The following is a 13,231-nucleotide window of genomic DNA, read 5'->3' on the forward strand; positions in this document are numbered from 1 at the left end:
TCGATAATCAGTTGCTCTCCATGTCATCTGCTCCTGTGGCCCCTCTCTTGTCCTGGTCACCGCTCACAAATCCCACTTTTCTCAACATTGCTCTCGCTCCCCATTCACTCAGCATTAGTAACCGTATCTGCCAATTTACAGTGATACTCGTCCGTGCGATTCTGTGATACCCAACACCTGTGATACCCAACAAAGTAATCTCCCCAATCACAGTTGTGAAATTAGCGATTATTCCCCTGCATTCGCAGCCTTATAGGGCAGAGTTCTATGGTTCTATTGACAAATTGCAGCTCCTTTCACTCATTGTCACAATGGCCTGTTTGAGGTGCCTGGGTTGCTTTACGTTGGGCCAGATAGCTGGGTTTGGAGACAGTTATTAGAACTCTTGTCCCTGATATCTTGAAAAAAACTCATTGCAGTTAATGGTTTCAGTTACGGAGCTCCGATTGATGTTGGGTCTAATTTGTATACGGTAATTGCTAATGTGGAAAGAAGCCAAGCCCCCGGGGGTGGAGACCTGGATAAATGACATGGCGGGGTTCATAAAGCTTGAGCGGATTAAGTTCGTCCTAAGGGGGTCGGCTCAAGGGTTCACCAGGCGGTGGCAACCGTTCGTCGAATATCTTGCGGAAAGATAGATGGGGGAAAAAAGAAGGCAGCAGCAGCAGCCCAGGACTTGGGGGGGGGAGGGGGAGGGATGGGGGTGGGGTGGGTGGGGGGGGTGTAGCCTGTGACAAGGCAGTTGCCAATTAGGGCTAGTTTTCATTTTTGTTATTTAATATTTATTTATTTTTTGTTTTTTGTTTATATAAAAAAGGTCATTGTTATCTGTATTGTTATAATGTTGTGTAAAGGATGCACAATGTACTGTGTTGGTTGACCAAAAATTTTCAATAAAATATTTATTAAAAAAAAATAATTTGTATACGGTAGTTAAATTGCGGACCTTAATTTTCTTCTGTGTAGAATTAGACAATATAAAGCACAGAAGCAGGCCATTCGGCCCACCGACTCAGTGCTAGTGTTGCTCCGTGCGCGGCTCATCCCATTCCACTTACTGCATCCCAGACTTTCAGGAGTTTCCCAGAGAGCAAGCAGTACATTATCCCCTCCATCACCCAGGCCTACCACAGGACGACTTTTACCACCTACCCAGGTGGCATTCGAGACGGGGACCCCAGATCATTGCCCTAGGTTTGTGGTTTACCAGCTCAGCGACCTGGGTGTCAGGGTGGTTAGCACTGCTGCCTCACAGCTCCGGGTTCAATAAGCTGATTCACCAGATTGCACGTTGGTTGTTTTTATATTATTACTTGAATGAAACAAATGTAATTGTAATTATTTCTGTGCACATTTACTTAAAACGAGAATAAGAACAGCATGGACTTTAACCTTGTGTTGGGAGACTTCTTACTAAGAAATCAAAGCTGTACTGTTTCGCCATTTGGGGTTATGGGGAGAAGGCAGGAGAATGGGGACGAGGAACACATCAGCCGTGGTTGAATGGCGGAGCAGACTTGATGGGCCGAATGGCCCAATTCTGCTCCTATGCCTTATGGTCTTATGAAATGAACATCGATGTGCGGCACGATGGCGCAGTGGTTAGCACTACTGCCTCACGGCGCCGAGGTCCCAGGTTCGATCCCGGCCCCGGGTCACTGTCTGTGTGGAGTTTGCACATTCTCCCCGTGTCTGCCTGGGCCTCACCCCCACAACCCAAAGATGTGCAGGTTAGGTGGATTGGCCACGCTAAATTGCCCCTTAATTGGGAAAAAAAGAATTGGGCACTTGAAATTTTAAAATGTTTTTAAAAAAATTGTTATGAACCATCGCTGATTATTGAAAATTATTCTTTCTTGGGATGTGGGAGTCTCTGTCTGGGCCAGCATTTGGTGCCCTCCATAACTACCCTTGAACTGAGTGACTTGCCGTGATCTTGGAGTCACATGTAGACCAGGCCAGGTACGGGCTGTGTATTTCCCTCCCCTTTACGAACCAGATGGGGTTTCCCGGCAATCACCGTCACCGAGACGAGCTTTTCAATTCCAGATCATTCATTAAATTTAAGTTCCACCAGGTGCTCTAGTGGGATTTGAATCCTTGTCCGCAGAATATTAGCTCGAGCTTCTAGATTACTAGCCCAGCAACATTGCCACTAGACCACCGTCTCCTCTTAGCTGCCTTAACAAACTTTCCCACCCTACCCCCATATCCCTTGATTCCTTTAAAAAAAAATTTACAGTACCCGATTCAGGGGCGGGATTCTCCGAACCCCACCGGGTCAGAGAATCGCCGGGGGCTGGCGTGAATCCCGCCCCCGCCGGTTGCCGAATTCTCCGGCACCGGATATTCGGCAGGGGCGGGAATCGCGCCGATTGGCGGGCCCCCCCACGGCGATTCTCCGGCCCGCGATAGGCCGAAGTCTCGCCGCTGTCAACCCACGCCAGCTGGCGTGGATTGAACCACCTTTGGGTCGGTTGGCGGGCCCCCCCCCCCCCCCCGGTGATTCTCCGGCACGCGATGGAATGCCTGTCCCGCCGGCGAGAATCAAACCACCTCTCTTATCGGCGGGACGAGGCGGCGCGGGCGGGCTCCGGGCTCCTGGGGAGGGCGCGGGGCGATCTGCCCCAGGGGGTGCCCCCACGGTGGCCTGGCCCGCGATCGGGGCCCACCGATCCGCGGGCGGGCCTGTGCCGTGGGGGCACTCTTTTCCTTCCGCCTTCGCCATGGTCTCCACCATGGCGGAGGCAGAAGAGACCCCCTCCACTGCGTATGCGCGGGGATGCCGTGAGCGGCCGCTGACGCTCCCACGCATGCGCCGCCCGGCAAAGTCAGTTTCCCGCCAGCTGGCGGGGCGGAAATCAGTCCGGCGCGGGCCTAGCCACTCAGGGTGAGGGCTCGGCCGCTCAAAATGCGGAGGCTTCCGCACCTTTGGGGCGGCGTGATGCCGGACTGATTTGCGCCGTTTTGGGCGCCGGTCGGCGGATATCGGCGAATCCCGCCCCATTTTTTCCAATTAAGGGATTTGGATTTGTTTATTGTCACGTGTACAGAGGTACAGGGAAAAGTATTTTTCTGCGAACAGCTCAACAGATCATTAAGTAGAGGAAAAGAAAAAAGAAAAGATTAGAACGATTGTAAAAAGAGGATCTGTTAGGAAGAGCTCGCAGAGAGTCGCCGCACTCCAGCACCATCTTTTTGGGGCAATTCAGCGTGGCCAATCCACCCACCCCGCACATCTTCGGGTTGTGGGGGCGAAACCCACGCAGACACGGGGAGAATGTGCAAACTCCACACGGACAGTGACCCAGAGCGGGATCGAACCTGGGACCTCGGCGCCGTTCTCAATGACTGAACCTCTGGGTAGAGAATTCCAAAGATGCCCGACCCTCTGATTGAAGAAATGTCTTCCTTATCTCCAGTTGCTCTGAGACACTCGAGTGTCCTCGTCCCTGCAGCCAGGCGAAATGTTCTTTCAGTATTTATGCTAAGTAAGCATCTTAATGAGTTGACTCCTGCAGCAGCTGAACCCTGGTAGATATCCAGAGTGGGCCTCATTGCTGAGGCTGCAACCATTAACCCTCCAAAATCACCCCCCTGATCTGCTGCCCCATCCAAATGGAACTTTCCAATGGGTCACTGCAGCACAACATCGAGGGCCGAAGGGCCTGTTCAGTTCTACGTTCCATCCTATGTGAACAGCAGTTTGAATCACAGCTCCCAGTTAGGTAAAGTCATCTCAGGATGGGCCCATAGGCTGCTTTCCTCTTAGTGATTTAATCTGAGGGTCACCACACCTCAGGCGAGGGGCAGGGCTGAGAAGGCGGGGTCTTCCTGAATGACTTCAGCCGGTAGGGGAATTGAACCTGTGCTCCCGGCCTCGCTCTGCATCACGAACCAGCTGTCCAGCCAGCTGAGCTAACCCACCGCCCAGATGGCAACTCGCTATGTCCCTTTTCCCAATCCTTCTTCCCTGAAGACTTGTAGCAATTTGGATGGTGACCTGCCTGCTGACCATGAATCCTGCAGTGACCTGCACCTGCTTTGAATGGCTCACCACAAGAACAGTCCCATTGCATCCTCCAAACCCCTCTATGTACCCTCTCTGTAACCTACTCCAGCCCCACTCCCCCCCTTAACTGTAACCTCCTCCAGCCCCCACTATCCCCCTTAACTGTAACCTCCCCCAGCCCCACTCCCCTCCCTATCTCTGTAACCTCCTCCAGCCCCCATACCCCTCCTTAACTGTAACCTACTCCAGCCCCTCTCCCCTCCCTATCTCTGTAACCTCCTCCAGCCCCACTCCCCTCCCTATCTCTGTATCCTCCTCCAGCCCCTCTCCCCTCCCTATCTCTGTAACCTCCTCCAGCCCCACTCCCCTCCCTATCTCTGTAACCCCCTCCAGGCCCACTCCCCTCCCTATCTCTGTAACCTCCTCCAGTCCCACTCCCCTCCCTATCTCTGTAACCTCCTCCAGCCCCCATACCCCTCCTTAACTGTAACCTCCTCCAGCCCCACTCCCCTCCTTAACTGCAACCTCCTCCAGCCCCCACCCCCCACCTTAACTGTAACCTACTCAAGACCCACTCCCCCTTAACTGTAACCTCCTCCAGCCCCCACGCCCCTCCCTACCTCTGTAACCTACTCCAGCCCCACTGCCCTCCTTAACTGTAACCTCCTCCAGCCCCACACCCCTCCTTAACTGTAACCTCCTCCAGCCCCACACCCCTCCTTAACTGTAACCTCCTCCAGCCCCACTCCCCTCCTTAACTGTAACCTCCTCCAGCCCCCACGCCCCTCCCTATCTCTGTAACCTACTCCAGCCCCACTGCCCTCCTTAACTGTAACCTCCTCCAGACCCACTCCCCTCATTAACTGTAACCTCCACCAACCCCACTCCCCTCCTTAACTGTAACCTCCTCCAGCCCCACTGCCCTCCTTAACTGTAACCTCCTCCAGCCCCACTCCCCTCCCTATCTCTGTAACCTCCTCCAGCCCCACTGCCGTCCTTAACTGTAACCTCCTCCAGCCCCACTCCCCTCCCTATCTCTGTAACCTCCTCCAGTCCCCATACCCCTCCCCGTCTCTGTAACCTTCTCCAGCCCCTACACCCCTCCCTATCTCTGTAACCTCCTCCAGTCCCCATACCCCTCCTTAACTGTAACCTCCTCCAGCCCCACTCCCCTCCCTATCTGTGTAACCTCCTCCAGCCCCACTCCCCTCCCTATCTCTGTAACCTCCTCCAGTCCCCATACCCCTCCCCGTCTCTGTAACCTTCTCCAGCCCCCTACACCCCTCCCTATCTCTGTAACCTCCTCCAGTCCCCATACCCCTCCTTAACTGTAACCTCCTCCAGCCCCACTCCCCTCCCTATCTGTGTAACCTCCTCCAGCCCCACTCCCCTCCCTATCTCTGCAACCTCCTCCAGCCCCCACGCCCCTCCTTAACTGTAACCTCCTCCAGTCCCACACCCCTCCCTATCTCTGTAACCTCCTCCAGCCCCACTGCCCTCCTTAACTGTAACCTCCTCCAGCCCCACTGCCCTCCTTAACTGTAACCTCCTCCAGCCCCCACGCCCCTCCCTATCTCTGTAACCTACTCCAGCCCCACTCCCCCCTTAACTGTAACCTCCTCCAGCCCTCTCCCCCTCCTTAACTGTAACCTCCTCCAGTCCCACTTCCCTCCCTATCTCTGTAACCTCCTCCAGTCCCCATACCCCTCCTCAACTGTAACCTCCTCCAGCCCCCACACCCCTCCCTATCTCTGTAACCTCCTCCAGCCCTACACCCCCTCCCTATCTCTGTAACCTCCCCCAGCCCCTTCACCCCTCCCTATCTCTGTAACCTCCCCCAGCCCCTGCAACCCCTCCCCTATCTCTATAACCTCCTCCAGCCACCACACCCCTCCCTAATTGTAACCCCCTCCAGCCCCCACTCCCCTCCTTAACTGTAACCTCCTCCAGCCCCCACACCCCTCCCTATCTCTGTAACCTCCTCCAGCCCAACAATCCCACCCCATCTCTGTAACCTCCCCCAGCCCCTACATGCCCTCCCTATCTCTGTAACCTCCCCCAGCCCCTACAACCCCTCCCTATCTCCGTAACCTCCTCCAGCCCCCAGTCCCTTCCCTAACTGTAACCTCCTCCCCCAGCCCCTACAACCCCTCTCTATCTCTCTAACCTCCCCCAGCCCCTACAACCCCTCCCTATCTCTGTAGCCGCTACAGCCCTCCCTATCTCTGTAACCTCCTCCAGCCTCTACAGCCCTCCCTATCTCTAACCTCCCCCAGCCCCACAATCTTTCCCTGTCTTGGTAACCTCCCCCAACCACGACAACCTTCCCTATCTCTGTAATCTCCCCCAGCCCCTGCACCCGCTCCCTATCTCTGTAACCTCCTCCAGCCCCTACAACACCCTATCTCTGTAACCTCCTCCAGCCCCTGCACCCTCCCTATCTCTGTAACATCTTCCATCTCCACAATCCTCCCTACCTCTGTAACCTCCTCCAGCCTCTACAGCCCTCCCTATCTCTGTAATCTCCTCCAGCCCTTACATCCCTCCCTATCTCTAACCTCCTCCAGCCCCTACAAGCCCTCCCTATCTCTGTAACTTCCTTCAGCCCCCTACACCCCCTCCCTATCTCTGTAACCTCCCCCAACCCCTTCACCCCTCGCTATCTCGGTAACCTTCTCCAGCACCTACACCCACTCCCTATCTCTGTAACCTTCTCCAGCCCCTACAAGCCCTCCCTATCTCTGTAACCTCCTTCAGCCCCCTACACCCCCTCCCTATCTCTGTAACCTCCCCCAGCCCCTTCACCCATCGCTATCTCGGTAACCTCCTCCAGCCCCTACACCCACTCCCTATCTCTGTAACCTCCTCCAGCCCCCACAACCCTCCCTAATTGTAACCTCCTCCAGCCCTACAATCCCACCCCATCTCTGTAACCTCCCCCAGCCCCTCCAACCCCGCCCTATCTCTGTAACCTCCTCCAGCCCCCACATCCTTCCCTAACTGTAACCTCCTCCCCCAGCCCCTACAAACCCTCTCTACCTCTCTAACCTCCCCCAGCCCCTAGTTCCCCTCCCTATCTCTGCAACCTCCTTCAGCCCCTCCAGCCCTCCCTATCTCTGTAGCCTCTACAGCCCTCCCTATCTCTGTAACCTCCTCCAGCCTCGACAACCCTCCCTATCTCTGTAATCTCCCCCAACCCCTGCACCCCCTCCCTATCTCTGTAACCTCCTCCAGCCCCTACAACACCCTATCTCTGTAACCTCCTCCAGCCCCTACAACCTCCCTATCTCTGCAACATCTTCCATCTCCACAATCCTCCCTATCTCTGTAACCTCATCCAGCCCCTACAACCCTCCCTATCTCTGTAACCTCCTCCAGCCCCCACACCCCTCCATATCTCTGTAACCTCCTCCAACCCCTACACCCCTCCCTATCTCTGTAACCTCCTCCAGCCTACAACCCCTCCCTATCTCTGTAACCTCCTTCAGCCCCCTACACCCCCTCCCTATCTCTGTAACCTCCCCCAGCCCCTTCACCCATCGCTATCTCGGTAACCTCCTCCAGCCCCTACACCCACTCCCTATCTCTGTAAACTCCTCCAGCCCCCGCAACCCTCCCTAATTGTAACCTCCTCCAGCCCTACAATCCCACCCCATCTCTGTAACCTCCCCCAGCCCCTCCAACCCCGCCCTATCTCTGTAACCTCCTCCAGCCCCCACATCCTTCCCTAACTGTAACCTCCTCCCCCAACCCCTACAAACCCTCTCTACCTCTCTAACCTCCCCCAGCCCCTAGTTCCCCTCCCTATCTCTGCAACCTCCTTCAGCCCCTCCAGCCCTCCCTATCTCTGTAGCCTCTACAGCCCTCCCTATCTCTGTAACCTCCTCCAGCCTCGACAAGCCTCCCTATCTCTGTAATCTCCCCCAGCCCCTGCAGCCCCTCCCTATCTCTGTAACCTCCTCCAGCCCCTACAACACCCTATCTCTGTAACCTCCTCCAGCCCCTACAACCTCCCTATCTCTGCAACATCTTCCATCTCCACAATCCTCCCTATCTCTGTAACCTCATCCAGCTCCTACACCCCTCCCTATCTCTGTAACCTCCTCCAGCCCCCACACCCCTCCATATCTCTGTAACCTCCTCCAACCCCTACACCCCTCCCTATCTCTGTAACCTCCTCCAGCCTACAACCCCTCCCTATCTCTGTAACCTCCTCCAGCCCCTATACCCCCTCCCTATCTCTGTAACCTCCTCCAGCCCCTCCACCCCTCCCTATCACTAACCTCCTCCAGCCCCTACAAGCCCTCCCTATCTCTGTAACTTCCTCCAGCCCCTACACCCACTCCCTATCTCTGTAACCTCCTTCAGTCCCCTACACCCCCTCTCTATCTCTGTAACCTCCCCCAGCCCCACAAGCCTCCGGCTTTTTCCAATTCTGGGGTGAAATTCTCCCCAAACGGCGCGATGTCCGCCAACTGGTGCCCAAAACGGCGCCAATCAGACGGGCATCGCGCCGCCCCAAAGGTGTGGAATGCTCCGCATCTTTGGGGGCCGACCCCCAAAATTGAGGGGCTAGGTCGGCGCCGGAGGGATTTCCGCCCCGCCAGCTGGCGTAAACGGCCTTTGTTGCCCCGCCAGCTGGCGCGGAAATGACATCTCCAGGCGGCGCATGCGCAGAAGCGTCAGCGGCCGCTGACAGTTTCCCACGCATGCGCAGTGGAGGGAGTCTCTTCCACCTCCGCCATGGTGGAGACCGTGGCGGAGGCGGAAAGGAAAGAGTGCCCCCACGGCACAGGCCCTCCCGCGGATCGGTGGGCCCCGATCGCGGGCCAGGCCACCATGGGGCCACCCCCCGGGACCAGATCGCCCCGCGCCCCCCCCCAGGACCCCGGAGCCCGCCCACGCCGCCTTATCCCGCCGTTCAAAAGGTGGTTTAATCCACGCCGGCGGGACAGGCAATTTATCGGCGGGACTTCGGCCCATTCGGGCCGGAGAATCCAGCGGTGGGGGGGGGCCCGCCAACCGGCGCGGCCCGATTCCCTCCCCCGCCGAATATCCGGTACCGGAGACTTCGGCAACCGGCGGGGGCGGGATTCACGGCAGCCCCCGGCGATTCTCCAACCCGGCGGGGGTTCGGAGAATGACGCCCCAGGTCCCTCACATTTCCCCAATTCCCATCACTCCACCATTGGTGGCCGTATCCTCAGCTGCCTGGGGCCTGAGCTCTGGAATACCCCCCTTCAACCTCTCGTCTTCCATTTCCCGAGGGTGCTTCTTATTACTGACCCGTTTTGACCCAGCTTTTGGGAACCTGCCCTAATAGCTCCCTTCTGTAACCCACTGTCAAACATTTGGCAGATAATTGCTCCTATGAAGTGACCTGTGCCCTTTTCCTACCTTGTTGGTGCTATATAAATGCAAGATGTTCATACAAAGTCAACCTTCTAATTCCCTCCCCTCTACAAAATGTCTTGGGGTTAACGATGACCGTGTTCAGAGAGTGTAACTTGACCTTCCACTGCATGTTCTGTGCAGTGTCTGGTCTAGTCTGGGTTGTGTACATATTTAGCTAAGTTAACACTGCCAGAGTTTATTATAAACGGCCCTGTTTATGACAGGCACTATCAGAAGTCTGATAATTGGTTCTTTGTGCGGTGGCCTGCCCCTTGTGTGAGCCCTGTAAACTCCTGAAGGATTGGCTTTGGGTAGCCGGAGGGGGAGGGGGTGGAATCATCCCCTCCACCTCTGCTGATCTAGTCTGACATCGGTTGTGAGCATTGTGTAGATTAGTGTTTGTTCAATAAAAATCGCTGACGTTCACACGCAGAGAGCTAAGGTAACCGTAAGAATAGATCTTAACATGAAAATGCCTCGTAGACACAGCAGATATTTACTTTACGCACACACATATATGCTAACAAACACCACCATTCCGTGACCGAGGTACTCGCTGCATCATTTGCAGCGATCAAAATACTTTTTCTCATTTCGAAACAAACACACAAAAAAGGTTAAGGTTCATGTGCCTGCAAGTATTGAGGTCACCTGACCTAATAACGGCGTCCTTTTTTCTCTACTTCATTCACCAATCAGAAACACAATTTCACCCCATCTGGCAGCTGGTTAACACTGAGGGAAACGGGATCTTTAATGGCTCGTCAGTGGCTACGGCCTGACAAAGATTATGAGGGGCATGGATAGAGTGGATGGGCAGGCACTCTTTCCCAGGGTGGAGGGGTCGGACACCAGGGGGCATAGGTTTAAGGTCCGTGGGGCAAAGTTTAGAGGAGATGTGCGAGACGGGTTTTATTACACAGAGGGTGGTGAGTGCCTGGAACGCGTTGCCAGGGGAGGCTGTGGAAACAGATACATTAACGGCGTTCAAAAGGCATCTTGACAAATACATGGATGGGTTGTGTTGCTCTCTCTGGTTGTTTCTAAACATGGCGGTCAGTATGGTCGCCTTCCTTAATTCTAATTACGTTTGCTTTAGAGTCGCCAGGTATCTCTCGATACCGCCACAAGGTTCAAACCCGAATACTGATCAAAGAGTCGGTACACCAGTTAGTTAGTTCAAAGTCAATACTATTTATTTACACACACACAGTAAGATCTACTCATGCACAAAATACTACAGACTAAACTAGCACTACTGCTAAAGCCTATATTTATCTTCGGGCGCCCACTCAGTCAGAGGAACAATGGCCGTTGTTTGGAACTGAGGCTGTTGGGTTCGAAGATACACAGGGGAACAGCTAAGGTCGTCCGTCTGGTAGCGAGCGTTGACCTTGGACTTACTCGCTTCTGGTGCAGCTGGTGGACGGGTCTCTCCGCTGTGAGAGCCGATTCCAAGAGAGCGATTCTCTCTTGGGGCCTTCTTCTTATACCCGAAGGGGCTTCGCGCGCTTTTGGGCGGGCCTTGAACTTGGCCCCAATCAATTGGGCCGTTTCTCGATCATTCGCATTGATCCTGACCAATAAAGGGGCGGGTGCCCTGATGGCTGGGCGGGTCCTCGGTGGCCATTGGCTGGCTTTGTTTGTGCTTTCGGTTTGGGGAACTGGCGCCGTGAGGTCTGGAACCAGATCAGTTACTTAAATATCTTCCTTTGTTCCCGGAGATGGGCCATCCATATGCTAATGGGCCTACAGTTTCAGTCTCGTCTGGGAGCTGCGGCTCCAATATGCAGACAGACTCTGTGCCTGCTTGCTTTCTCAGCATTGTCCATATTTCCCTGCAATCTTTGCAAATGTCCATTTTGTATTCTGGAAGTGGCCACCCCAGGTGGCTATGGGTATAGAGAGATACGGCACTGGAGCACCCGGAGGAAACCCACGTAGTCACGGGGAGGACGTGCAGACTCTGCACAGACAGTGACCCAGCAGGGAATCAAACCTGGCACCCTGGCGCTGTGAAGCCACAGTGCTATCCACTATGCTACCATGCTGATATAAGTTCCTCATGGCAACTGGAGAATTTAAATTCAATTGACTCAATAAAATCTGGAATATAAAGCTGGTTTCAGTAATGATGAGCATTAACTACCTGATGCGATTTTATCACAATGCTCTTCAGGGAGAGAAATCGTCCGTCCTTACCTGGCCTGGGCAGCACGGTAGCACAGTGGTTAGCACAGTTGCTTCACAGCTCCAGGGTCCCAGGTTCGATTCCGGCTTGGGTCACTGTCTGTGCGGAATCTGCACATCCTCCCCGTGTCTGCGTGGGTTTCCTCCGGGTGCTCCGGTTTCCTCCCACAGTCCAAACATGTGCAGGTTAGGTGGATTGGCCATGATAAATTGCCCTTAATGTCCAGAAAAATGAGATGGGGTTACTGGGTTATGGGGATAGGGTGGAGGCACGGGCTTAAGTAGGGTGCTGTTTCCAAGAGCCGGTGCAGCGTCGATTGGCCGAATGGCCTCCTTCTGCACTGTAAATTCTATGATATTTGACTTCAGGTAGAAATAGCCCAGCAAGACATTCAGTGTCAAGTCGGTGGGAGACTCACCATTGCTTCCTCAAGGGTAATTAGGAAGGGGCAATAAATACTGATCTTACCAGAAACTAACCTCATCCTGCGAATTAATTTTACTTTAAAAATGTTTGGTTGAGAGGGACGACAGATGGCCAAGTTGATCAATAATCCAGTAACCACCCCTGCAAAAGGGGAGGGGCCAAAAGTTGCGGCAAAGCAATTCAATGATTAAATCTCCTTGTAAACTTCACTTGCCCGTAAATTATCGATGGCATTGTCCAAGGTCACCTGATAAATACTTTCTCTGCCCAAAATTGTTCGCAGAGTTGAGAGAAAAAAAAAATCAGAATCCAGTTCCTTGGAACCAACCTGGTGGCCAGTGTGTGTAACTACATTGTGACAGTTGACATGACAATAATGAATGGCAAACGTTGACACAGCGGCTACCAATGGGAAGCGTTGAAAGCGGAAAATCAGAGAAAAGAAAATAAGTTCTGGGGACCAGTGGTCAGCAGCTTACAGCAAGAATACCGTGCACGTAAATGCCGTTATTTCTAACCGCGTCTTTCCATGTTACAGGAGATGGCGCACTCTGTCTACCTGGTGATGGAGGTGAGTTGTGCAAGGTACTTTGGGTCACTCGGTGGGGGTTAAACATTGTGATTTATTGCTTCCAGATTACAGTTGCCCCCCCCCCCCCACCCAGAAGCACATGTGACAAATCTGTGTGGACGCTACCCAGGTTTATAGTAAAGCATACGGGGTTCCCTGTCTCTTCCTCAACTCCGAGGATATGTTTCTCTCGCACCGCTCGGCCGATATTGCTGCCGTCCGGTTTACCGTTGGACCTGCCTTCTATTCTCGGGCAAACGGCAGCTTGCGGCAGTTTGAGATTCCTTCCCAACTGATTACACGCTGGGCTTTATTTTTACATTACGCTGCAGCTGATAACCAATTATAGATTGTATCACATATAACTGACTGTACCATGTAACCTGACTCACTCACCCTGTGTGTTTTTGTGTTTTCCAGTACTGTAATGGTGGTGACCTTGCTGATTATCTCCATTGTAAGTCTGAAATAAAATGGCTTTGTAGAGTGTTAGTAAAATAATAACGCTGCTGATTGGCCGGCTGGAGATAAGATTACATCTAGTGGCAGCATTTACTGCGCAGAATGTGAATAGAGTTCAGCATTGGGTGTGACTGATAGGGCCACCTGTTTATGTATCTCCTAAACAGATTAGAAA

The 13,231-nt window shown here is 53.8% G+C and overlaps 1 protein-coding gene across 7 annotated transcripts in view; it reads left to right on the plus strand.

Annotated features, from left to right (window-relative positions):
• ulk1b (unc-51 like autophagy activating kinase 1) overlaps positions 1-13,231 on the plus strand; it is a 134,577-nt gene that overhangs the window by 24,227 nt on the left and 97,119 nt on the right. For 6 of the 7 annotated variants that reach the window (XM_072518967.1, XM_072518810.1, XM_072518649.1 and 3 more), the window contains exons 4-5: positions 12,562-12,594; positions 13,015-13,051. The exons of the other annotated variant lie outside the window; for it this stretch is intronic. In XM_072518967.1, coding sequence (XP_072375068.1) covers positions 12,562-12,594; positions 13,015-13,051 — 70 coding nt within the window. The remainder of the gene's footprint in view (positions 1-12,561; positions 12,595-13,014; positions 13,052-13,231) is intronic. 7 annotated transcript variants of the gene reach the window in all.

Source organism: Scyliorhinus torazame, chromosome 1 (genome assembly GCF_047496885.1).
Source record: "Scyliorhinus torazame isolate Kashiwa2021f chromosome 1, sScyTor2.1, whole genome shotgun sequence".
NCBI lineage: Eukaryota > Metazoa > Chordata > Chondrichthyes > Carcharhiniformes > Scyliorhinidae > Scyliorhinus > Scyliorhinus torazame.